Source organism: Hoplias malabaricus, chromosome 9 (assembly GCF_029633855.1).
Source record: "Hoplias malabaricus isolate fHopMal1 chromosome 9, fHopMal1.hap1, whole genome shotgun sequence".
NCBI classification, from domain to species: domain Eukaryota; kingdom Metazoa; phylum Chordata; class Actinopteri; order Characiformes; family Erythrinidae; genus Hoplias; species Hoplias malabaricus.
Window position 1 is genome coordinate 970,459 of NC_089808.1, and position 27,261 is coordinate 997,719.

At 41.7% G+C, this 27,261-nt stretch overlaps 3 protein-coding genes across 6 annotated transcripts in view; 2 read left to right on the plus strand and 1 right to left on the minus strand.

Moving 5' to 3' along the window:
• Nucleotides 1-249: 249 nt before the first annotated feature.
• trip6 (thyroid hormone receptor interactor 6) lies at nucleotides 250-15,416 on the plus strand. Of its 3 annotated transcripts, none has more exons than XM_066681131.1 (10): nucleotides 250-360; nucleotides 4,284-4,494; nucleotides 5,652-5,800; nucleotides 6,380-6,484; nucleotides 6,643-7,215; nucleotides 7,567-7,657; nucleotides 8,229-8,398; nucleotides 9,248-9,426; nucleotides 11,501-11,621; nucleotides 11,917-15,416. In XM_066681131.1, the coding sequence occupies exons 2-10, from the start codon at nucleotides 4,293-4,295 to the stop codon at nucleotides 12,046-12,048; spliced, it is 1,722 nt and encodes a 573-aa protein (XP_066537228.1). In that variant the 5' UTR covers nucleotides 250-360; nucleotides 4,284-4,292; the 3' UTR covers nucleotides 12,049-15,416. The 3 variants fall into 3 exon arrangements, with proteins under 3 accessions (XP_066537228.1, XP_066537229.1, XP_066537227.1); XM_066681132.1 differs by lacking the exon at nucleotides 250-360 and adding an exon at nucleotides 693-710; XM_066681130.1 differs by lacking the exon at nucleotides 250-360 and adding an exon at nucleotides 2,793-2,927.
• On the minus strand, nucleotides 15,074-20,122 carry sst5 (somatostatin 5). Of its 2 annotated transcripts, XM_066681134.1 has the most exons (3): nucleotides 20,001-20,122; nucleotides 16,205-16,324; nucleotides 15,074-15,257 (listed from the first exon to the last, which is right to left on the minus strand). In XM_066681134.1, the coding sequence occupies exons 2-3, from the start codon at nucleotides 16,310-16,312 to the stop codon at nucleotides 15,078-15,080; spliced, it is 288 nt and encodes a 95-aa protein (XP_066537231.1). In that variant the 5' UTR covers nucleotides 16,313-16,324; nucleotides 20,001-20,122; the 3' UTR covers nucleotides 15,074-15,077. The 2 variants fall into 2 exon arrangements, with proteins under 2 accessions (XP_066537231.1, XP_066537230.1); XM_066681133.1 differs by lacking the exon at nucleotides 20,001-20,122 and having other exon boundaries at nucleotides 16,205-16,336.
• Nucleotides 20,123-21,026: 904 nt separating this feature from the next.
• mettl3 (methyltransferase like 3) overlaps nucleotides 21,027-27,261 on the plus strand; it is a 9,081-nt gene continuing 2,846 nt past the window's right edge. The window contains exons 1-7 of the mRNA XM_066681453.1: nucleotides 21,027-21,253; nucleotides 21,644-21,831; nucleotides 21,925-22,395; nucleotides 24,557-24,732; nucleotides 25,599-25,812; nucleotides 25,936-26,123; nucleotides 27,119-27,157. Of these exons, the coding sequence (XP_066537550.1) occupies nucleotides 21,151-21,253; nucleotides 21,644-21,831; nucleotides 21,925-22,395; nucleotides 24,557-24,732; nucleotides 25,599-25,812; nucleotides 25,936-26,123; nucleotides 27,119-27,157 (1,379 nt within the window). The 5' untranslated portion in view covers nucleotides 21,027-21,150. The remainder of the gene's footprint in view (nucleotides 21,254-21,643; nucleotides 21,832-21,924; nucleotides 22,396-24,556; nucleotides 24,733-25,598; nucleotides 25,813-25,935; nucleotides 26,124-27,118; nucleotides 27,158-27,261) is intronic.

Here is a 27,261-nt window from a genome sequence, read left to right on the forward strand (position 1 = left end):
GAATTGGCTTTTTTTTTTCTTTTTCCCTTTTTTCTGTAGATAAGTTTATGCACCATCTGTCATCCCAATATGGGACACTGACCAGCACAGCCCCCTACACACGCCCTATACGTCACACGTTTCGAAGAGTATTTTTTCCCCCTGTTTTTAGACTAGATCCGCTTCTTGGGTGCCAATTGGCTAGTGGCGTTACTCTACCTGCTCTGTGATTGGTCCGGTGTCCGTTCTCACCAGCAGTCTGCCAGTGTTGGGAACAAGTAACCAATCCTAGCTGAGGGGGCGGAGCATTACTTAAAACGGGTGGAAAGCCAGCGCCGCTTCTCCGGGGCCTGTGGCACACACGCAGGATCCACGAAAAAAGTAGGTTACAGGAATACATCCGACACTGGAACAGAAAGCAGCTCACTACAGGAATGTGTTAAAAGTTTATATGCGTAGCCGTGAGCCACGTTAAAGTCACGTAGCACAATTCAGCGGGTTTTTATAGCGACAAGTTGAGGACTGTGCTAGCTGTAATGTTAGTGTTTGAGGACGGGTTTAACCGTCCATCAGTGAAACTTTAACGTGACTAAAAATGTTACTCCGTAGTTTTTAATCATTCAGCACAAGACAAAATGAGAATTTTTCGGTGATGAATTTCAGTTTTAAGCCCGTACTCTGCCCTAAACTCTGGTTTGTAGCCTCAAAACACACAATGTGTCAGCTGCACGGTGAGCTTTACCAGATGTGGTTTTCAATATCATAATCAGTCCCGTCGGGGCGCTGAGGTGCAGCGCGGCCCAGGAGACCAGGCTCGAAGGGGTTCAGTTCCGCAGATGAATTGAGGGATAGGAGTTGGCTTCTTGTTCGTCTGTGTCTTATTAAAATGTCCGTTCCACCTTAAATGGGGAAGCATCTAACGTTAACATTTATGTAGCACCATTTAAGGTGGAACGAATCCGAATAAGGGGAAGCAGAGCTCGGTCCGGGCGGATTAGTCGGGTTTTTAATGAGGTAGAATTACAGAAATCGATAAATGTTGTATTCTTTGGTGCTGAGGTTTAAGAGTCCGCTTTTTCTTTGGCTGAAAATGTTCGTTAATGGCGTGTTAACGTTACGTTCTCACAGACGACAGAAGTGTGGCTGTGGTCAGGGATGGTTCGGAGTTCTGTGTGGTGTTTTCGGGGGGGAATGCATTGTTAGAAACTTTTAACAAACACCACACGCGTTGTGGAGGGATTTACGTTCGGCCCAAAGCTTATTGGGTTTGAGTAATGCGACCAAACGGGTTCAGGTGAAGTACCACCACAGAAACGGCCTACCAACCGTCAAACCCCTCCTCCCAAACTTTTGGAGACTCCAGTTGTGATTCGCCCGCGGTGTAACTCGAGTGAGAAAACGGTTACCTGCTCTGAGCTGTTTTTCGGTTATATTTAAAGGGGCGGGGCATTTCGGCCGTTGTTTTTCTACGACGGAGTTTTAGGGCCACGGCGTTAAAATAAATAATTAAAAGAGATTCCGAGAATAAAGTCAGAATTCTGAGAATATTCTCGGAATAATTCTGAGGAAAAAATCTCGAAATAATTCTGAGGAAAAAATCTCGGATTAATTCTGGGGAAAAAATCTCGGAATAATTCTGAGGAAAAAATCTCGGAATAATTCTGAGGAAAAAATCTCAAAATAATTCTGAGGAAAAATCTCGAAATAATTCTGAGGAAAAAATCTCGGAATAAAAAATAACGTCTGTATAATTTCGAGAATATAGTCAAAATATTTAGAGAAATACTATATTTGGGTTGTTATTGATTATAAAATGTAGACAGACAGACTCACAGTCTGTGGGCCATGAGTGAGTTGTGAAGTGAACAGAATTCAAATCAAACTCAAATCAAAATTGTATTTATACAGCGCTTTTCACAACAAAATGTCGTCACAAAGCAGCTTTACAGAGATCCGGGTCCGAGCCTCCTATGAGCGAGCCAGGGGCAACAGTGGCAAGGAAATCCTCCCTCAGCGCATGAGGAAGAAACCTTGGAAGGAACCAAGGCTCATACGGGGAACCCATCCTCCTCGGTTTATTTATTAAAGGCATTCACACGACATGGCGACCCCGTCAGTGCAGCCCCTGACTGTGATGCATAAGGTTTTAGTTTATCGTATGGGTCCGAGCCATAAAGTGATGAAGCCTCGTGGGCGCCGGAGTTTCACTCGCTCTGGATCTATCCGAGGTTTTTTTCTCCGAACTCTTCTGAGTTTTTTTTTCTCCGAATTATTCCAAGATTTTTTCTTCTCATAATTATTCCGAGATTTTTTTTCTCAGAACTATTCCGAGATTTTTTTTTTTTCTCAGAACTATTCCGAGATTTTTTTTCTCAGAATTCTAAATTTAATCTTGGAATCTTAAAACTCTGTCGTAGTTTCCTACATTTAAAAAAAAAATTATTTTAGAGTTGTTTGACTAAGTGCTGCTTTCCAGGGTCAAATTACTCACAGTGGAAATGATAGGAACCGGACCTTAAAATAAACTGCACCATGCCCGGTTCATACCAGTAGATTTGAGACACCGATTTGGCACCATGCAGAGAGAGATAAGAGAAATGAATCCTTGAAATGAATGAATGAAGGGCCATCTGCACGGGAATCTGGGAATGTGATTTCTGTTGATGTAACTTTAAGAGGCAAACATAAAACATCCCAAATATTTTGTCGAGTTTGAAAAGCATTCCTTTAGCGCATTGTAACTGAGCTCAGGAATAATGTTTATTAAAATTACTAATGCAGTTTGTTTCGTATTATCTGACCTGAAAATATAGCATCAACCTTCATTAATGTTGTACAGAACCCTGAGCCCAGTTTCCCCCCAAATCAACTGTGTAGTCGACAAAGAACCATCCAGTGTTTTCTCTTTGACTAACCATTGTGGAGTAAACATTGTTGTGCTTGTCCAGGTGGGTCAGTAAAACTGATAATTCCACAACATTTCCTATCACATTCTCATGTAGAAGTTTACACAAATGTCTGTGTCTAAATTTTAAAGACAATAGCTATTGTGCCAGTGGGGAATAAGGAGGAACTTTGCACCTGTGGGAATGTTTTGTATTTGTGTGTGTGTGTGGGAGTCTGTTTGCTCGACGACCCCTGGAATTCCCCTCATGGTTTAGAATGGTTCCCTTTTCCTGCTTTTTAACTGAGAGCCTGTTGTTGTAGCAACTGTAAGTTGCCATTGGAAACACACTGCTTAGCATCCTCTGGATTCCCTGGGTAACATTCTGCATTCATGTACACAGTGTAAAAAGGCTTCAGTGACTGTCGTGTTGGCCGGTGTGAGTGGGTGCACCTGTGTGGTTCCTGATTCGTTGATGTTGGAGAGGGCTTAAATGTGTCATATTATAACCCCCTTTTCACAGTTTGATACAGTTCTCTGAGGTCTTAACGAAATGTCTGACATGCATCACATGGTTAAAATACCACAAGGTCCAAACAACACAGCACAGTTCTGCCCCATTGTCAAAACAGCCTAGTTCAGAAAAACTGAGTTCAGAATATGGTCCTTTAGATGAGCCACAGCCCAGTAGAAAGGAGCTAGTAGGTAGAAGCTGTTCTCTTTCATGCCGGTTGCAACATTTAATCAATGTACATATTTATCTGCATTAATGTTGTCTGTCTCTGTAAGCTCATTTTTGTACTCTCACATAAAAGCAGGTCTGTGACTGATTGACAAGGCTCACCAGAGGGGACAAAAGGACAATTCTGAAGTGTCTGTACCTCATCAAAATGCTTTTTGAGTTAAATATCTGCCTGGGTTGGCCGGTTTCACATTTTGTTGGTTGGCAAGTGCTTCATATTCCCAAATGAATGTGCAAATATCCTTTAATATGTCTGCTGTAATATGTGACTGTGAAATTGCTTCCTGATTCCTGAAGTTGTGAGAGAAGTTGCTAGCAGACCCTCAAAACCGATGATAGGTTGCTTTAGAACAGTAGTCTTCAGTCATTGTCATATCCCAAAATACATTTGGGAATGTAGTAGACTTGATCATATTTAACAATAATTAATGAGTTTCTCTTAATATTTGGAAATAAAAGAAAGCTTAAAATGAATTTGTAGGAGAAGTCTATTGGCCAGAGTCGCCATAATTGTTTCAGTGGGTTTACAAATAATTTTCTTAAATCACCATGTGGTACATATACTTCAGGTAAAGATTAATTTACAAAACACATGTGATGTTTAAAAAGCTACAGACAGAAGTTAGTTTTCATGTTGCTAACAAAACTCTTGAGGCAAAACTTCTACTCTGACGACAGAAGCCTGTTATGTCTGGCCCTACCTGGCTGCCTCCAAGGACTCTTGGTAGTCCAGAGCGACCTGCAGTACAGATGTCACATGCTGGACCTGCCTACTACAGACCACCCAAAAAGAGTCCATCTGACCAGAGGCCCAAATATGGTGTTTATGATCAAAATGGAGTAGCAGCTGGACATAATGCACCAAGGTATTTGGCCACTGGACCCTCAGGTGAGAATGCCCCCCCCACCACTGGAAAAAATGTTTGATATCTGTATCTGTTGTAGCTCTTTGATTGTGCAATAAAGCATAGGATTTGTATTACGTTGTGTTAGATAAAGTCCAAACTGATCACGTGTAATTGTACTGTTGGCACATTGTAAAACCCAACAAATTACAAGCACAGCTAAAAAAAAACTACTGTGCAGAACTAGGGATGGGTGGTATCCACATTTTTCGCACCGTCATATCGTCTCAAAATATTGTCACGTAGTATACGGAGCCTTATATCTGTCAGCATGAAGTCAACTGACACGTGTTGGCGATTTAAAAACCCATTTCTGACAGAGCAAACTCCAGCGACGGTTGTTTTAGGAATAGAAAAGTTAAAAAACAAGCGAAATAAGACGGTGTACACTGTTTAGAAGCACAGCTGGCGCTAACAGGCACTTGTGGTTTAGCACACCACCGCAGATTTTTCAGTGAACTGAGGCTCAAAACACACATATTTAGAGCATAAAGCCATATCCCTGTGAGCACAAAGTTAAGTGAAGGATTGAATATTTTCTGTTTACAGCTTTCTTCCTCTCTTTTAATCCAAACTCATCTCTAAACTTACAACTGCAGTGGGCTGCTGAGCTTCTGTTTTTCTTCACGTTTTCAAACTGTGATATCGGCAGTCATTGAGCTCTCACAGCGCCCCCTCTCTGTGGCTCTCTTAAATGCACATGAACATTTTAGCTGCATTCTGAAAGACACAGAACAGAAATTTGACACACCACGCACATGCCATAAATACCATCCATTAATTATCTGTATGCGCTTATCCAGTTCAGGGACACAGTGGGTCCAGAGCCTACCTGGAATCATTGGGCGCAAGGTGGGAATACACCCTGGAGGGGACGCCAGTCCTTCACAGGGCAACACACACTCACACACTCACGCCTACGGACACTTTGGAGTCTCCAATCCACCTACCAACGTGTGTTTTTGGACTGTGGGGCCATAAATACCGTCCACATTTATTAATAACGTGGTATACGGTATTATCGTTACACCGCCCAACCCTAGCCTGCAAATGTAATGACTAATACATAATTGATTCCAATATTCTACATACATTCTGCTTTTTTTCTTCCATGCTTTTTCATGTATGTGTGATCATGTAGGTGTAAACATGCATCACCAGCATCAGGATGACCATTCGGGACCATCCTCCTACCACCTCAAATCAGGAGAACATTACTATCCCCCAGTGGATATGCCCAAAGATAACCACCTCTCCTGGAGCCCACACATGGCCACTTATGATCACCATGTAAGTCAATTAAACCTCCCGTCTCTATCCTGCACAACCGTAACACACTGACATGCCAAAAGTCATTGAACAGCAGTATGTAAATTGAGGCGAAGTCTTGGGAATGCCCACATCTGTTTAAGTTTGTGTGAGCTTGCACACTGCCTCGTGGACTCATGGCAAGGTGACGTGAATTATCACAGTAGGGGGCCACAGTGGATGGTTATGTCTTCTATGATGTAGTGCAGGTACATGTGACGACGTGGATTGAGAAGCGGTAAATGGCAACTCAATTTGGAAATGGAATATCCCCGTCTATCTGCTTTGTTTGAAATTTGATAATTTACGTCGTAATGCCATGGGCACGCTGGCTTGTGCTTTTACTACTAACAAGACAATACACTTTTACAGATGGTGGTTTTCCCAAGCCGTCCCCTGACATAGTGCACTTTCTAATTCATTTACTGCTCTCCAATGACTTTTGGCATGTCTGTTTTTATTATTTTACTGAATTATATTTTGCTAGATGTGTTTGCTGCCTGAAACACAAAATAAGTCAGCTGTATATTCATGTGTGTGTTTGTCATGTCTTATTCGTAGACTCGAGGCTCAGACAAGCACATTTCTAATATTGATGAGGAGATAGACTCTCTCACCTGCATGCTGGCTGACTTGGACAGCCACCCTCAAAATTCAAGCACACAGGTAGAATGGTTCATCATTTTACATTTCCGTTCTTTCTTTAAGTGCAAAGTTTACTGCTGTATTTCACTAAATGTGTTAATGATACTTTATTAATTATACAATCTCTCCGAAAGTAATGCTCCTGCAGGTGTCAAATTTGTTCAATTTCTTGTCCACAGCTGTATGACAATGTGCCTTATACCAAACACCTCACCAGTGACCGCTACCAACCCTCCAGTCAGATGGGGCCATCGTCCCAAGCCAGACCCTCCATGGGCTACCCTCCTAATCCTCAGAGTCAGTACCATCCCCCTCCTCTTTACAGCTCCACTCCACAGCCTGACTATTCCTATCAGTCCACCTCTTCTTCCACCCATAAACCGTACCCCCAACCGGTGCCTGCTTCATATACCACCGCATCCACCCCTACTGGACCACGCTTCAGCGTGCAGGTCAAAACTGCCCAGCCAGTGACCTACTCTCAGACCGGACGGCAGGCAGAACAGGCCTACACTCCGCCGCCTCCCCGCCAACAAGCACCTCGTCCGTCTCCGCAGGACCGTCCGCTTTATGCTGAAAGAACAGGAGACGGGCAAAGCTGGTACCCGCCACCGCCCCCTCCGGTCCAAGAGCCACAAGGTGACCCTGCAGCATATAAGGGGGGGTCATGTCAGGTTCAAGCGCCAAGCAGGGTGCCAGGACTCTCTGGGAAAAAAGGACAAGAACAGGGGTCAGCATACCAGCCCAGCAAGGTACATTTTCCTGTTAATAAAAGTGATTAGGTATGGTACTATAAGCAAATTTGAGAAAACATTTTTGATAAATATTGATTTATTTATTTTTGTTTTGATTTTATTTATTGTCATTTAATGGAAATATAAATGTAACCATCAGGACTGGAGTGTCAGAGTGGAGGGTGAGGATCTTGGTTCATATTCACTTAGATGTAGGAGTTAGTTAGTTTTTGTGACTATTACACTTATGAACAAGGAGGAATACGATCTGAGACCAGCCCCATAACTCCAGGAAATTAACTGAATGCCTGCCCGCAATCAAGTGTTCGGAATAAGGTCAGTGCAGATTGTGCCTTGTTGTACCACCAGGGGCCAGTGCCGAGGCCAGAGGAGGAGTTGGATCGTCTCACCAAGAAGTTGGTGTATGACATGAATCATCCACCCACAGAAGAATACTTTGGTATAGTGTTTTTCACACCCTAAATCACATGAAGTGTTACATTAGTCATAAAATGAAAATGTGAATCACATCAGTTGGATGACAGACCCCCTTTTCTCTCTCTCTCTGTCTATCTCTCTCTCTTTCTCGCTTGCTCTCACTCTCTCTCTCGCTCTCTTTCTCTCTCGCTCTCTTTCTCTCTCTCGCGCTCTCCCTTTTTCTCTCTTGCTCTCCCTCCCTCTCTCTCTCTCGCTCTCTTTCTCTTTCACTCTCTCGCTCTCCCTCCCTCTCTCTTTCGCTTTCTCACTGCCTCTCTCTCTCTCTCTCGCTCTCTTTCCCTTTTTCTCTCTTGCTCTCCCTCCCTCTCTCTTTCTCTCTTTCTCTTGCTCTTTTTTCTTTCTCTCTCTTGCTCTACCTCCCTCTTTCGCTTTCTCACTCTGCCTCCCTCTCTCTCTCTCTTTCTCTCACTCTCTCGCTCTCCCTCCCTCTCTCTCTTTCTCTGTCTGTCTGTCTCTCTCACTCGCTCTGTCTCACCCTCTCTCTCTCTCTCTCTCTCTCTCCCCCCCCCCCCCCCTTTCTCTCTCTCTCTCAGGCCGCTGTGCGAGGTGTGGTGATAATGTGGTGGGTGATGGCAGTGGCTGTATTGCTATGGAGCAGGTTTTCCATGTGGAATGTTTTACATGCATCACCTGTCATGCCCGACTCAGAGGCCAACCTTTCTATGCACTGGACAAAAAGAGTTACTGTGAGAGCTGTTACATTGTGAGTTAGATTTTTTACTTACTTTTATTTATTCACTCATTCTATTTGCTTTTCCTCTTCTTTTCTGCATTTACTGTCTTTTACTCTTGTTCTCTTCGACTTTTACAATCTCTTTATTCTGTTGGTTTTTTCATCCACATTTATTTTACTAATGATTAAATGAGCTCTATTCAGTTTAACTTGTTACAGCGAGTTAATTATCCATAAAAATCGCTAATTGTGAGAACATTACTGTCCCTCAGTGGGGGACATGGCCGGTTATGAGTCAATTAAACTTTCCTTCTCTATCTTATATGACCCTTGTAAATTGATTAGGATGTGGTGTTATAACAGGTGATGTCTTGGGAGCACCCACTAATGTATAAAATGTGAGCCATTTTCTTGTAAGTGGAGTTGAACACTGGCTGTTAGGCTCATGGTGAGGTGAAATAATAAAAATATATTTCCTTGTGAAAAAGGAGGTGAGTGTTTGATTTATTGTTAGTTCCACATTCTTCTCATTCAGTTACTTATTCATGCAAAGGTAAAAAAATAAAGTTCATTCTATGGCACCATAAGTGTCTGTTTGTGATGGAAAATTAGTTTTTTACTCACGCATCCTTCTGTTACAGCTTTTCCTAATCTCTCTTTTTGGTTGCTGTCATTTCCCACAACTCAAGATTAATTTAATTGCCCTTTCTTTATGATTTAATTTCTTTTTAAACCCCTGGATGATTTTCGTCGCTGCTGTTTTAGTTTTGTGTGTTTAGTCCATTAACCAGCTACATGCACAAGTGTCAAATCAACACACACATGGAAACCTTATGGGCATTTTTTTAAATCTGTGCCTTCTGTTTTTTCTGGCTACAGAGCACGCTAGAACGCTGTTCGAAGTGTTCAAACCCAATCCTGGACCGTATCTTGCGCGCAATGGGGAAAGCCTATCATCCACGCTGCTTCACCTGCGTGGTGTGTGGCTGCTGTCTTGATGGAGTTCCCTTCACAGTGGATGCCACCTCCCAGATCCACTGCATTGAAGACTTCCACAGGTAACTGCAGTAGTGATCATTTGTGATTTGGTGCTGGTGCAAATTAATTGTCAGATCTTGAAGACTTTAATTTAACACATCTCCAAAACACTAGATCTTGTCGGGTCCTGGTGTGCAGTGGTCAGGACCGTTACTAAAAGTGGTCCACTGCTGAATGCACTCTCATTGGTCTTGGACCATGCATTCTAAGATGGCTGTAGCAAATTCCTCACTTGTGTGAAGGTGCTCGTTGAAGGAAACAGGTTTGTTTAGAATTAGAAACAAACCTCTCACTGAATCAGAAACAAATCAAAAGTTACACGGTTCCTAATACAACGCACCACACAGTAAGAAACTGTTCACGGATAAAACTACACTCAGTGAAAGCCTGAACATGAAGGTGAATGGCCATGGTGTCTCTGCACCCAAAATATTATAAACATACATTCATTAGTACAGACAGTAAACCTTTACAAGTTGTCATTATAAATATTCTAAATTTAAACAGTCACCTGTGCAGTATTAAGATGTATGAAGAATGTTGCCAGATATAGAATTACCACACGTTATGACTAAAATAAATTTGCTCTGATGCAACTATGGAGTCAAAAAAGGGTCAAAAAGATTTTTGTAAAACAATACTCACAAACGTGACAGACTTTTGTAACTGCGTTTGAGCGACTACAGACACGTAAAACTAAATTTGTAACTGGAAAGAACCAAGGTTCCAAGAATCAGGACCGGAACCGTGGTGGAAAAAGCACTATGGACGACAGAAACAAATCAATGATTCCGATTGGTTAAACAAACCTCGCGATCTGATTGGTCCAGCTAAAGCTTTCCTATTGGTCCATCGATTGGCCGTCAAAACAGGGTCTTAAATCCGCGACTGCAAAAAGAGATTCACACATGCAGCAGAGAAGGAGAATGTGTGGATTCCCACGGTCACATTTGGAACCTTAAAAAGGTCTGTTCTTGTACATTTTAAGCCGTTTGAGAAGGTACTGATCACACATTCACCACATTTCATTTACAAATGCAAATCAGTTTTACACATTTGTGATTTTAAGTTATTATTATTGTTGTAGTTGTTTTAAATTTGTGCATTCCAATACATTTGGTCTGTAGTTGCTCAAACGCAGTTATAACGTCCGTTACATTTGTGAGTATTGTTTTACAAACTCAATCTTTTTGACCCTTTTTTGACTCCATACACAACTGGTAAAAAAAATCAAACTATTTAAAACAGTTTTGTTTTGTGTGGTGTGTAAAATGTTCTGTTTAAATAAAAATCTGAAACGAAATTACATTTTTGTTGTTGTTGTTAAAGAGAGAGGCCCATATTTGGAATGTAAACAAGTCAGAAACCTCAGAGAATAATGTCAGAATACTTAGAGACAAGTCAAAAATATTCTATTCTTATCTCAGCATCTTAAATTTCTTTTTGAGAGATTTAGGCTGCACTTACACTAGGCAATTTGTCCCATACCCAGAGTGAGGGCTCCAAACCGTGCCTGAGCGTGGTATGCTGAAGTGTGTGTGCTAAGCATGCCTGAGCACTGAATGTGAACACTCGGATCCACACACACAGCGGCAGAGAGATCACTCAGGTTTACTCTGACATATATATATATATATATATATATATATATATATATATAATCAATAAATCTAAGGCATATGAGGGTGTCAAGAGTCAATGTCCACAAAATGTGCCGACACTAATAAAGTACAATCCTGAGTTTCACTGTGACGTGATGACATGAACATGCGTGGGTTTGGAACATTAAAACCCAGTGGGGAAGGGGGAAGAAACATACATTTCTCATGGTTTTGGCTCTGAAGTCACAATGTTTGACAGTGTGTGTGTGTGTGTGTGTTTTGTCTGTCAGGTGGACGCAGTGTTTTTTAATATATTTTAGATTGGGGCGTCCTGTTGATAGGGCGTCTTGTTGATGTAGGTCTGTAGAGATATGGGCTCAGAATGGTAGAGATTCATATCTGGATTTTAACAGTAGTTGACGTTGAACAGTGAACCTCCCAAACTCAATAAAAGTGGCTGAAGTAGAAGCCCAATCATTTACATTGTGTGCAGGAAATTTGCTCCACGCTGCTCTGTGTGTAGCCAGCCCATAATGCCCGAGCCAGGCCAGGAGGAGACAGTGAGGATTGTGGCTCTGGACCGCAGTTTCCATGTCAATTGCTACGTGTGTGAGGTAAGGTACAATGTATTGCTTTAACATCATGTAAAAAACATTCAAAGTAATTGAGCAAAAAATAAGGAAGAAATCTTGCAGTGTGTTGCAAAAGTTCAAACAGCAAAATGTAAGGAATGTACAGGAAGTTCTCATATCCAACCCTAAGCAGCAAACTGCACAGTGGGATTTGTGAGCATTACGAGGCTACATTTGTAGAAATATAAAAGCTATTTTCTGGTTAGTTTCTGCATCGTGTTTCTAAAGTCTGTTGGTGCCGTCTGATCAGAGCTGTGTGCCTGTCCCTATTTTGCAGGAGTGTGGATTGCTTCTGTCATCTGAAGGCGAGGGCAGAGGCTGCTACCCTCTGGACGGCCACATACTGTGCAAGAGCTGCAGTGCTCGTCGAATCCAAGACCTTTCTGCCAAAATCTCAACTGACTGCTAACAACCCGTTGCATCATTTTTCCACTTCTTTTCTTTCTATCTTACCTTCTGGTTTTTGCTGTTACGTCTGTGAGTAACGTTCATAGAGACAATCCACAGCTGTCAAACTCATATTCACGCCCCTCCCCTTTAGAGTAGCCAAAACTAGGTGATTAAAATAATTCTCGTTTTCCACATACTCAGGGTTAATAGTTAGTCATTAATAAAAATGAAGTTCAGGTCCATGACATGGACCCTATCAATAAAAACGTATATTGAGTATAATTTTGTATATCTCCAGGTATGAGAACGTGAGTTTGTTTATTCATGCGTGTTGCTCACTTCTCTGAACAGGGTTAGGACTTGATCAGGGTACTTTCGGACTTTATAATAAAGAGTCGATGCCACTGAGAGTCTGCTACAAACCTCTCTCTGTTTAAAGATTGTATTGAATAATCAGACATCACTCAAACTGTGACAGGAAGGGTTTGAAATGGACTCTTAATGACGTTACTCTTCATATCTGTGTCAGTGCGGTGTGGAGCTATGTCTTACGCTTTAGAAGTCACACTGCAGAACGTAATGTGGCCATAAAAACAGACATCATACGTTTCATCATGATTTTGTCGTAGGTTTTTTGCCTGTAATGAAATCACTGCACTGACACAACTTTATTTCCATTGAGCTCTAATCGTTCTTGAATCAAGGCGATTGTCTGCCAGTGAAGTAAGATACTTATCCTACTCCAGATAAGGTCAGATATCTTGAGATAAAGGATGAAGACTTTAAAATCATGTTTGTATATTCAGATATTTGTTTAAACTAATGATTAACCTTAGACATGTTTACATCGGACAGATTTTTCTAAGCTTACGCTGGGCTCCTGCGATCACTGACCTGAACTTTACTCACTTATCTTCAGCGCTAACCGAGGTGGATTTAGACACGTTTAGATATTAGCGTCAACAGGACACTGCCCTCTGTGTGAAACACAAATCCTGAGTCCGAATAGCGCCCCTTGTGTTGAATCTCCGTCCTGCTAAATAAGAACGTATAAATGATTCACAAACCAGGTTCAAAAGGTGCTTTAAGTCTAAAAATGACTGGAAATCAAAATGATAAATATTAGTGCAACTCACAAAACATAGGGAAATATTGTGATATTCTTTTACAAATTTCATAACGAGAGAATGTGTTGTCTGCTTTGTTTTATAAGATTTAGAAATATGGTGTACATTTAAGATGCTTTCGCCCAGACCTCTGTTTAGTGAAGTACAGTGGTCATTTAGCCTCAGTGCTTTGTATGGAGTCTGTTACTATTTAACACTAACCTCAGATCTTTCCTTCTAGCTTCAGCAGGAATAATCGAACATATCAGTGAACACTAAGGTTACTTTGGAGTGTGATTAATACATAAGATAAGTCCCGATGGCGAGCAATATAATGGTAGCTGATGTCAGAGATGAATTTGCTCTAGGTTTGGGGACGGTATGTTGAATCAGAGCTACGTTCTCCGATCCACACCCTGTTCCACTACAGGTAAATGAAGGAACTCTACGGAGTGTTGTATATGATTCATATGTGAAGCGTAGTGAGCTGATGACTAACGTGGTGTTATTCTGTTAGAACGTGCAGGATGATTGAATAAGGAGTAGTAACTTCTGTGAGGAAAATTAGGTGTAAATGAGTTTAGAAAAAATGTAGAGTGAAGTAGTGAGGACACATTTTAAATGTTGATTGATTTGAAGCAGGACTAGTATTTTTAGTTGTTTTCCTTAAACATCAGGCGGACATTGTGCAGTTGTCTGGGCAGAGGGATAACGGCGGCTAAATATAATACAGAATTTGTGCACTATAACTTTTCTAGGGGATGTCAAAATCAACATATTATTTGAGTAGAGACATCTGGGCTTTTGCTTACGTTTATACACAACTGGCAAAGCGTTACGTTTAGAAGGTGAATGAATGGAAATTTTCATGAGGGACATGGACATGGTGGTTATACTGTAATGTTACTTTGTTTATCGCTGAGGCCATGTTTCGTGGCGTTATTGTCTTTGTGCCATCCTTGTATGTATTGTTTTGTTCATAGTTTTGCCATAAAGAGTGTGTTTCACTCATCCACATGTTTCCTGATTGGGCTACACGTTTCATAGTTTAACAGTTGGTTCACGGTGTAATTAATAATTGATTTCATATTTTGTAACTGTTTCATATGAACCTCATAATGAATTGAACACGTGCCACAGGTGATGTACTAGGTTTATTAATTTATAAAGTAGCACTTCAAATTCTTTTGATGTGAAAACATTTGCAGAGTGAAGAATGTTAAGAGTTCAGTTATTCATTCGGAAACTCGCAGTGACTTGCATTGACTTATTTATTGAAAATGGGGCTTGTTTTAGATTGTGTCACTTCAGCTTGGTTTTCTCTGTTGCACCGTGTTCATGCATTAATTCTTTGTGTTATTAAGCACCTATAAACACCCTGAGGTGTGATGTGATTGAGTTATTCCCTTCATAAATGATTTGCCTTGTCGGTCCACATACTTTTCCCTGTGTCAAGTAGAAAGCTTTGCTTTTCCGGTCCTTTTAGGAGAACCTTTAATCCACAAACCCATCCATACAGCGAATATTTGATTGATGATTTTGTTTTTTTATAGCTTTTAATGGTCAAGCACAAAAGCCTTTATCTTGAGGCAAATGTAACAAATAAAACAGCAAAAAAAAGCTTCCAGATATTTGATGTTCTCTCTCTTTGGGATCATTCAGAAATCAGAATTTTGGAATTCAACTATGCACTGGAAATATTACAGTATTTTATATATTTTTAAGGTCCATTTGAAACGTTACCATTCTCTGACACAACCACAGTCACTAACCTGTTGATGTATCGGGAAATTAAAATGGTTTTAAAGCATTAGGCTCTTTAGGGAAACAATGTAATGTGTTTTTAAACGTCTAACAAAAGTGGATCAGCCGAAAGGTACGACAGCATTCAAACTAAATTCCTCTCAAAGTCATGCTCGTAAACAAAGACACAGCGCTGTGGCTAGCAGGAGGTGAACGTTTTCCAGAAGAAGTTGCGGCAGCCGGTTTTGCGCTCTCTCTGAGGGAAGGGCAGCTGGCGCACCACGTCACTCCGTACATCGGTGTCTGACAGCGCTTCGTTATCAACGCTGGCAAGGTCCAGATCCTTCAGCAGCTTTAGCACCAAGACGCGGGAAAGCTCCTAAACAACAACAACAACAACAGTTGGATGATATTTAAATGTGTACCTCCCTCTTCATACTTTTAGTTTTTGACCTAAACTGAAAACAACCTGCCACTGATGTTGTGTTTAATCACAGTGACTGGAAGAAAAGAAATGACCCAAAAAGTGTTTGGAATAAAATATTTTTACACAAACTAAGAATGTTTTTCCTTTCACTGAACAATTACAGCTTTGGAAATGTATTGGTTCAACACTGATGACAGGTTACACGCCTAAAAACAACGCTACAGAATGTTCTGTGAAATAATGCCATAAAATCATCTACAGTCAATTAAAGAAATTCATTAATAGTTTCTGAAGGAACAGATGTCCAATCTTTGAAAAGCTGCATAATGCTGACTTCCAAATGTTACACTTCAAAATATAAACCTAATGAAATGGAGACTACATTTCAAACAGAGTTTACTCCTAATGTTCTACTTTAAAAATTATTGGAAAGACTAAGAATAAATAGAAAAATTAGCATAATTACGTTTAAAATATCTAATTAATGTATTAAATAAACTGATGATTCACAGGCACTGAATAATGAGTTTCTCTCAATTTCTGTAAATCACCAGAGAAATGTGCAAATTTGAAATGTAATTTTTTACCAATGTTAAGATAAAGTTGAACAATTAACTGTATATTTTAGATTCAAACTAAATTTAATTTCTGAAATGACAGTAAATTATAAACATTAAATCTCAATGACTTTAACTTTAGAAACTGCAGAACTACAAATGTTCGTTAAATCAACGTCTAAATAGTTTGACAGATGCTTACACTGTCGGCTTAATATCAAATAATCAGCACATTTTTAGAGCAGCCTGGTTACTCACTTTTTAAAGTTAAAACACATTCCTCCTTTATATTCCACTTAAACATTCTTCAAATAAAAAGTATGTAGTGAATGATAATCTCACCTCATTCCCTTTGGGGTCAGCCTCATTCTGCAGCAGCTGGACCAGTGTCTCTCCTCTGGGAGCTGCATTGACTTCACTGACCAAAAAAACAACCGAGAGAGCCACCATTGTCACCTGCACCTGAAAACACATCCTGCCGTGTGTCATACACAGAGCTGATCACGGTGCCTGGAGGCAGGGGATAGGTTATATATCAGTGTGAATTAAGGGGGGGTTGGGGGTCTATATGGAAGGGTCTAATTGGTGGAAAAAGGGCAGGGTGAAATGGGATGGATGCTATGGTGGTTGTGAATGTGGAGGGGAGGGGTATTTGTGAGTGTTTATGAGTGTTCATCTGCATGGGCATAAGCTGGGTAGATGTTTTGATGACGAGATGAAAGCCAGGGTGTGTGTGTGTAGGGATCTCAGTAGGGATAAACTTTGATAAGGTCAGTGAAAAAGTGTAAAATTTGCATTTTAGACTCTATTCTAATGGCTATATGAAAGTATACTTATATATAGATATAAATACGTATTTCAGATTCATGTAAAGTTCAGTTGTAGAATTTGGTGGCAATGTTTCCATCTTAGAATAGCTTTGAGAGGATAAACAAAGACTTGACCGTCTTGGTTAGGAGTTCCCCATTTCTGTTTGTCATATTTATATATGTTTTTGAGCTCCAGTTTTAAAATCAATCTCACTTTACTCATTTTATTTATTGCTAACTTTCCTGTTTCCCTCTTTCCTTGTGGAGGTAGAGTGTATTATATCAGAGCTCTTCAGAAATGTCTGAATGAAGGTTGGTCTCAGACTTTCGCACAGTGCAAAATACATCATTTTTTTTATTAGCCATCTTTCCGTGGTCCTTCAGAGACACTGAGAGACAACAGTATTTCAAAGCTCAGTCATGGAGCCTGTATTTAGCGGTGCTAATGGCTGCTAAGGAAAGGAGTGCATTGACGTGGAGCTCTGTTAAGGGCAGAAATGCGTCACTTGTAATTAAGTGCAAAGTATGTTTGCATGTCTTACTCCCTGCGTGAGGTCCTTGTTACACAGAGCTGCTAATGACTAGAAGTGACTCAAATGTTAATTGGTCTGCATGCCCACTGCTCCCCCAATAAGAATCCAGCCTTTATACATGCCAACTGATGGCAAAGACATGCACATGCTGACATAAACCTATCACGACTTGATATTTAACCAGTAAAGGCATGAAGTTATCTAATCTAAAGAGATCTAAAACACGGTTCTTTTCTTGCCAGAGAGTAAATATGTCAGAATTAAACAGAATCACAAAATAAATGCTACAAATATAAATCAGTTAATTTATGTATAACACTTTTTACAGTTGATGTTTACAAAGACGACAAGGCAGCTTTTCAGAATTAGTAACTAGAATTAAATAACAACAACTGCAAATCAGAAAGCCCCAGGTGAGCAACCAAAGTCAACAGTGGCAAGAAAAAACAGGCAAGAGGCTCAAACTATGTACAGAAATGAACAGTATCAAATATTAGGTCTGTCATTATGCTCTGGTGTAGTCATATAATTACAGTACTGATATAAGAATGCTGTGAGGAGTGTGGTGTGTTCTCCCTGTGTCTGCGTGGGTTTCCTCCGGGTGACTGTGAGGAGTGTGGTGTGTTCTCTCTGTGTCTGCGTGGGTTTCCTCCGGGTGACTGCCTGTGAAGAGTCTGGTGTGTTCTCTCGGTGTCTGCGTGGGTTTCCTCTGGGTGACTGTCTGTGAGGAGTGTGGTGTGTTCTCTCTGTGTCTGCGTGGGTTTCCTCCAGGTGACTGTCTGTGAGGAGTGTGGTGTGTTCTCCCTGTGTCTGCGTGGGTTTCCTCCGGGTGACTGTCTGTGAGGAGTGTGGTGTGTTCTCTCTGTGTCTGCGTGGGTTTCCTCCAGGTGACTGTCTGTGAGGAGTGTGGTGTGTTCTCTCTGTGTCTGCGTGGGTTTCCTCCGGGTGACTGCCTGTGAGGAGTCTGGTGTGTTCTCTCGGTGTCTGCGTGGGTTTCCTCTGGGTGACTGTCTGTGAGGAGTCTGGTGTGTTCTCTCGGTGTCTGCGTGGGTTTCCTCCGGGTGACTGTCTGCAAGGAGTGTGGTGTGTTCTCTCTGTGTCTGCGTGGGTTTCCTCCGGGTGACTGTCTGTGAGGAGTGTGGTGTGTTCTCTCTGTGTCTGTGTGGGTTTCCTCCGGGTGACTGTCTGTGAAGAGTGTGGTGTGTTCTCCCTGTGTCTGCGGTGTGTTCTCCCCAACACAGTTTCTGGGTTATAGCACATGTGTGAAAGGTGATTAGGTAAAATTAGGTATTTTTGCCTTTGGGCTCCCCATGCAGTTGCATAGTATATTTCACTTTTACAGCACTTTCCTAAACTCAAGGTAAGGGTGGGTAAAGGTTGTAAGGGGATAGTTTCATACCCTCCTCCTAGACTTACATGGTACAGTTTCTACAACTGTGAGCCTGGAGTTTGTTTTTTATAATGAATTCAACCTTGACTCTTTTGCATCAGACATTTATCATCTACCGGACTTCAAAGTTGGCTTATGTCAGACCAAGGTGGCATTAAAATTCAAAGCAGCTTCCACTCCTACTCAAAGCCCCCAACCACCACCATCATCATCATCATCATCATCATCATCAGTCCCAACCTTTGGCTTCACAGATTAATCTGACAACTCATCATTTCCTGTGTGTTCATTAACATTTACTTAGAGGGCATTGCATTAGTGTGGACAACATGCTGAGCTCTGCAACACATGGGATCCCTCTCTTTCACCGCAGTTACATTTTTATTCACCACATGAACATTTTAGCTGCATTCTGAAAGACACAGAACACAAATTTGACACACCACACACGTCATAAATACGGTATAGGGTATTATCGTTATACCGCCCAGCCCTAAACAAGACTCATGTTTAATCAATGCATTCACCTGTCTTTTAACAGATTGTCATTAATCAGTCTGACACTGATGAACACAACAGAAACAACCAAAGATTAACTACAGTGAATGATGATATATCAACTGTCACATATACCCAAGGTGTTTCCCCTCCAAACACACACAGGTCACTGCCTCCTCAATATTAAGTCCAATTTATGATTCTGCTCCGAACCCACTCTGAACCAAACTACTGAACACACCACACTCCTCACAAACAGTTACCCGGAGCGGGAATGAAACCCACAACTTCCAGGACCCTGGAGCTGAGTGACTGCGACACCCACCTGCTGCACCACCGTGCCGCCCTCAGTTAAGTACAGATACACACACACAAAAATACTTAAGTGCAGTAACTAATTACATTTACTTCATTACTGTCCAACAATGTATTTATCATAATATTGACCCTAAAATATATCATTATTTTCCTCATACAATAAACAAACAAGCACAGGGCTTCAGTATTGTTTGCAGAGACATCTGCCAGTTCTATTAAAGATGGGCTATGCTTGTCCTGCCCATTTTGGACTGAAGCACCAGGTGGAAACCCACCCAGACACAAACAACACAAAACTCCCAAGGGCAGTGGAGATGTGTTCTATAGCCACTAGGTTGTAGTATCATGAGAAGTCATCTGAAATGAATAACTTGACCCCTTATATTTACACAGCCTTTAAAAATACTTGCTCATGTCTCTCTGGTCAAATCCTTTTTTAAAATGTAGTCAGTGTGTTTGAACTACTGATTCATTCACATTTAAAATGTAACACACATTAAAGTTGTTCATACATTTAAAATGGGAGAAATTTTGATACCCATTTTTACATTAACAGATAACACTGTTAACCAATAGGGTTCAGAGTTTACCGTTGGACGGAGCTCTGTGCGGAGGGTGGTGTGTGGAATGTGAAAGTCGATGTCGCCTAAGGACTTTTTTTTTGTTTTTGTTGTTTTGTTTTAATTTAATAAAGTATAGCTACATAATCAGCATACCACACACAACAGTCAGCGGATGTATTACACGTTAAATAAGTCATAATAATAATAATAATTAAAAAATTGATTTAATGTTCTTTTGCTTTCTTGTTTTTTATATTTTTAAAGTGGCGTTTTATTCCTTAATCTCAGAGAAAATGTATAAAGCTTGGCTAAAATTCATACCACCTTTATTTATGTAAATTATATTTACCCATAATATTGTACAAAAAGAAACACGTTAGTATCTAAATTGTCCAAAGTAAAATCAACAATAACATCCGAAATATCCAAATTAATATTTAATTTTTACAGGATCTTTTTACTAAACTCGGTGACCGGAAGCAGATCTTCTTTTTTTTTTTTTGTTTTGCCATTGTTTCGAGTTTAAAATTGTAGTAAGGACCAAAAAAATAAAAAAAATAAATAAAAATAAAAATAAATAAATAAAAATAAAATTAAAAAAATAAAAAATAAATAAAACCTATTGTATCGGTTTAATCGGTGGTTAAATCCGTGTAATTAATTAAAGTACTTTTATACAGACGCAGAGTCAATAATTTGTTACACACATGTTGGCTGAGATTTATGAACAAATTATGCTTGATGATAAAATCTAATGAAAAGGACAATTAGCGTAGAAAACAGATCATATTTATGATACGACTGACCAATATATGACCTAAAAATAATCTTGAACATTATTATGAAAAACAAACACACCATTTCCTGCTTGACATTAAACTCTGATAGAATAGTATCAATTGATTTTGCGTATAGGCCATTTATATTTGTATGTATTATTGTATTTTTGCATTTTGTATGTAAAAACCTATAGATTGGTTCTAATTCATTTTCATAATTTTGTGTATTTATTCATGTCGTATAATTTATTATTCGCGGCTTTTATTTTGAAACGTGAAAAGCGGCATTGGCGGAGTTTTCATTCCCGACTCGTCGTACGTTTGTTTGTCCCGACTCGTTCCAGTTGTTTGACGGTTTGTGTGGTTGTAGTCGCGGTGTTGGCACCGAGGAGCAGAAGATGTCGGACACTTGGAGCAATATCCAGGCGCATAAGAAGCAGGTGGACTCTCTGAGAGAGAGAATTCAGAGACGGAGGAGAGACCCCGCACAGATTAGCATCGGTAAAAAGAAGTAAACAACAATAACTATATGGGAAACGAATAAAAACAGCAAATAACACAGTGGGGACTTTTACACGACACTATGTAAACTCAATACTGCGAGGCCTTAAGAAGAACTCACTGTATATTTCACATATATATTATTATATGCTTTTACTTTGTTCCTCAATGGTCAGGTCCCCCACTTTGTACTCCAGAGCAGGGAGGGGTACCATTCTCGCCAATAAAGTTACACCCACGTTAGATTGTTTTGCTGTTTTTAATGTATGGAGCAGACACAGAATTCTGATCCTTCACTAAAATAATATCTGCTTTGTGGGTGTTGCTATGTCCTGGGTTTTTTATCTCTTGGTATTATCCTCTGTTTACTTCTCTGTCTCACTTCATCAGAGGTTGGAACTGCTGATGCTGCGGCCACACGAAGCGATAGTCCTGGGCCCACTGTTCAAACCTCTGCACAAGTAGAGGTGGAGAAACCCCCTGATCCTGAGTTAGAGCGAATGCTTCTGGGATACTTGTCTGAACTGGGCCTGTCTCTACCCACCGATTCTCTTGCCATCACTAACCAGCTCAACTCTGTATGTATTGCAGTGTGAGAGTAAGAATAATGGTTTTGTAAAAGTGTATGTTCAGTGTTATGATGTGGTGTATACATTCTCCGTCTCTTTTAGTCTGAATCACCAGTGTCCCACACCAGTATCCAGAGTCTTCTACTGAAATTTTCAGCTCAAGAGTTAATTGAAGTCCGGCAGCCAACCATCACTACTTTGTCGTCCTCGTCCTCCTTGTCCACCCTGGTCATCTCTGTAGATCACACCAAACTATCAGCCATGATTGGCAGCTCAACCTCACAGCTTCAAAGGACTGGTGTCAAAAGAAAAGGAGATGACTCCATTCACCAAAAAAGGGGCCCTGGCTCTTCTCCTTTGCTTCCGTCTCCAGCTTCACCACCCAAAACCTCATCAATTTCTTTGGCTTCCTCGTCTGTTTCACAGACAGGGACTTCTGATTGGAAGTTGGGAAGTGGAGGAGCTGGGTCTGACAAAAAAGGGCGAACCAATAAGGGAAAAACGTCTCATGTGGATATGGAGATAGAGAGCCTGTTGAACCAGCAGTCAACCAAGGAGCAGCAAAGCAAAAAGGTGCAAAGCAGCTTTGTATACTTGTTTTATTATTACCCATCTGATGTGGTTAATGCTTGCAGTAAAAAATACTCTTGTGCTACCTGGAATCATTGTGCACCAGTCCTTCACAGGGCAACACACACACACACATTCACTCACATACTCACACCTACGGACACTTTTGAGTCTCCAATCCACCTACCAATGTGTGTTTTTGGAATGTGGGAGGAAATCGGAGCACCCGGAGGAAACCCACGCAGACACATAGAGAACACACCACACTCCTCACAGACAGTCACCCAGAGGAAACCCACGCAGACACAGAGAGAACACACCACACTCCTCACAGACAGTCACCCAGAGGAAACCCACTCAGACACAGAGAGAACACACCACACTCCTCACAGACAGTCACCCGGAGGAAACCCACGCAGACACAGGGAGAACACACCACACTCCTCACAGACAGTCACCCGGAGGAAACCCACGCAGACACAGAGAGAACACACCACACTCCTCACAGACAGTCACCTGGAGGAAACCCACGCAGACACAGAGAGAACACACCACACTCCTCACGGACAGTCACCCGGAGGAAACCCACGCAGACACAGGGAGAACACACCACACTCCTCACAGACAGTCACCTGGAGGAAACCCACGCAGACACAGAGAGAACACACCACACTCCTCACGGACAGTCACCCGGAGGAAACCCACGCAGACACAGGGAGAACACACCACACTCCTCACAGACAGTCACCCGGAGGAAACCCACGCAGACACAGAGAGAACACACCACACTCCTCACAGACAGTCACCTGGAGGAAACCCACGCAGACACAGAGAGAACACACCACACTCCTCACAGACAGTCACCCGGAGGAAACCCACGCAGACACATAGAGAACACACCACACTCCTCACAGACAGTCACCCGGAGGAAACCCACGCAGACACAGAGAGAACACACCACACTCCTCACAGACAGTCACCCAGAGGAAACCCACTCAGACACAGAGAGAACACACCACACTCCTCACAGACAGTCACCCGGAGGAAACCCACGCAGACACAGGGAGAACACACCACACTCCTCACAGACAGTCACCCGGAGGAAACCCACGCAAACACAGAGAGAACACACCACACTCCTCACAGACAGTCACCTGGAGGAAACCCACGCAGACACAGAGAGAACACACCACACTCCTCACAGACAGTCACCCGGAGGAAACCCACGCAGACACAGGGAGAACACACCACACTCCTCACAGACAGTCACCCGGAGGAAACCCACGCAGACACAGGGAGAACACATCACATTCCTCACAGACAGTCACCCGGAGGAAACCCACGCAGACACAGGGAGAACACACCACACTCCTCACAGACAGTCACCCGGAGGAAACCCACACAGACACAGGGAGAACACACCACACTCCTCACAGACAGTCACCCGGAGCAGGAATTGAACCCACAACCTCCAGGTCCTTGGTGCTGTGTCACTGCAACACTACCTGCTGTGCCACCCCTAATATGGAATTCAATATTGAATCTGCCTTTCTGATTTATCTCATCTATATTTCAAATGCACACTGCTCACGTTTAAGTTAACAATTCATGTACACATCTTTGGCACGTTAGCCGTGGCATAAGGGTTCGAGAAGTTGGCTTGTGAACTCCTTTCTTCTCCCTCAGCACTTGGGTTTATGGGCCAGCACTTTATCCCCAGTGCACTAATGTGGGTGTGGGGGTGTGTTCACTGCCATGGATGTGTTAAATGTGTACTTAGTACAATCACCAATACTATCTCATTAATTTTCAATGGGAAGCATTGGCTCTGCCAGACACCGTCACACTCCCACAGTTGGAATGTTGAGTTTTCACTTTATGACACCCACATGTGGTCAGCTGTAGAGGGAGAAAGCACCTGAGCACTAAAAATACATCCTACGAAATGTATTAAATGTTAAGTTAATATCTTGAGGAACACTAATAAAACAAAATGCAGGAATACAACTAATTAAACACTTTACTTTAGCATTGTAGAGTTATTTCATGTACTTGACATTTCTCAGTCTCACATGGTCAGTAAGTCTTTGATGTGAGGTGGAATTATCTTTTTTTTTTTTTACAAGTTAAGTAATGTTTATTTATGTATGTGTTTGTGTGGTAGGTGAGCAGGGAGATCCTTGAGCTTCTGAACACTAGCTCAGCCAGGGAGCAGTCCATCGTGGAGAAGTTTCGTTCACGTGGCAGAGCACAGGTGCAAGAGTTCTGTGATCATGGGACTAAAGAAGAGTGTATGCGGTATGGAGACACCCCTCAACCATGCACCAAGCTGCACTTCAGGTGGGTCACCTATACATTTAAGCCTTTTTTAAATAGGTTTCCTGATCTCTTGGGATAGCTTGTTCCTCCTGTGCCTGATTCTGTTTTATGTCAGTGTAACTGGATATATACAGTACAACTTTCATCAGATGCTGTCACATGAAGCTTTACAGAAATGTAAATTCAATCCTCTAATAAGCTTGCCTAAGGTCACAATGCAAGGAAACACTGCTCAAGAACATGGGAGAAATAAACTTGCAGGTATTTCATTCTCTTCTGATCAAATTGGATAGAAGGATTTTAATATACATTCATTCATTCATTGTCTGTAACCCTTATCCAGTTAAGGGTCGCGGTGGGTCCAGAGCCTACCTGGACTCATTGGGCCCAAGGCAGGAATACACCCTGGAGGGGGCGCCAGTCCTTCACAGGGACACACACACACACTCACACACACACACACTCACACACACACACACTCACACACACACACACTCACTAACACCTACGGACACTTTTTGAGTCATCAATCCACCTACCAACGTGTGTTTTTGGACTGTGGGAGGAAACTGGAGCACCCGGAGGAAACCCACGCAGACACAGGGAGAACACACCACACTCCTCACAGACAGTCACCCGGAGGAAACCCACGCAGACACAGGGAGAACACACCACACTCCTCACAGACAGTCACCCGGAGGAAACCCATGCAGACACAGGGATAACACACCACACTCCTGCTGCGTCACCGTGCCGCCCCCTTATAATAAATAATATTTAATATGATGAAAGATGATCAGACAGAGACCTACATGTAATATGCTTGTTATATATAATAATATAGGTATGTAAATAATTTGACTCTAATAGACATGTGACACCCACAGGCGAATCATCAACAAGCACACAGACGAAAGCCTGGGAGACTGCTCATTCTTGAACACCTGCTTCCACATGGACACCTGTAAATACGTGCACTATGAGATTGACAGTCCACCTGAGGCAGAGTGTGGCACAATTGGGCAACAACCAGGGGCCACTGAGCTGGGCCTGCATTCTGGAGACGGGGACAGCAATGTGGGGAAACTGTTCCCAGCCCAGGTAGAAAATCTCTGCGTTTGGGGAATAGAATTCTGTTAGCCTCCCCATATTTTACAGATTCTATTACTTTTGTTTGGAGCTGTGATGTTTTCAGCATGGTTTTGTCATCTGTGTCTGCGTCAGTGGATCTGCTGTGATATTCGTTACCTGGATGTGTCTATCCTGGGGAAGTTCGCTGTGGTGATGGCTGACCCTCCATGGGACATCCACATGGAGCTTCCATATGGAACTCTAACAGACGATGAGATGAGAAAACTCAACATCCCCATCCTCCAGGACGATGGCTTCCTTTTCCTCTGGGTCACTGGCAGGTATTGATCAGCATTTTGCTTTTCGATAAATGTTTACAAAATAAAGAACCCAGGAACATACTCTTTGCATCGATTCGTCATTGAAAATAGAATTGTGACAACAGCAGATCAACTGGATTTTCTTATGGAATAATTTGCCTCCGAATGAAATGCGTTTTTGCTGCATTGATGGCGTCTGATCGCAGTGCAAACCCACCGCACACTGTCAGAAATGTACTTGAAAAATACAGACTAAATCTCTCATCAAGAATGTTATAGATGCTGAGAGATAAGGTCAGAATATTATAATGTTCTCACTTTATTCTCAAAATCTTCTGACTTCATTCTTGGAAGTTTCTGACTCAGGGCCATGAGCACAGGTCCAACGAGTCCAAACAGGACCAAGGCCCACTCAGTGACCCACGGTTAATTCATTACGAGTCAGAGCTGGTGCACGAATGACGCTTCAGCGCGCGTGGAGCATTAGAACCGTTCTGTGAAGCTTGTGTTTATATTAGTCTGAGGCGAGGGGATCAGAGACAGACAACACGTCATCACAGCTTTGTTTTCATGAATCGCATCACCACTGATTCACAAAGTGAACGTAAACCACCTCGACCCATATTTACCTGCGCCGCTGGCTGTAATTGTGCAGATTAATTTATTCAAACCCTCCTGCAGTTTTAGCTGTGGCCGTGTCAATGGTCTGAAGAGGTTTTGTAGATAGTTTTTATTTTTACATCAACAACATGAGAATATTTTTGTCGGCACCCGTGATGAAGCCAGATAGCACCCGGGCTGATGGGTACTATGGGTAACTCCTTCTGAGGCCTTGTAATGGCCTGGTCCACGGTCATCAGACAGGGTGTGTGAATGGTTTACTGTGGGTATATTGACATATTTTTGGAATAAAGTTCACATTTTCTCTGTATATCATAAGTACCTACAAGAATAATAAATTTGTATATTTTATCTGAGTCCCTTCTGATATATTCTTTGTTTACTAACATTTACAGAGCTATGGAGCTTGGCAGAGAGTGTCTAAGCCTCTGGGGGTAAGTACATGTTCTTCTTGAACCACGTAACTGTTTGTTGATATTTGCTTGTGTGTTTTTGGTTTTATTGTTATTATAATTATCATTACTCTCTCTCTTTCTCT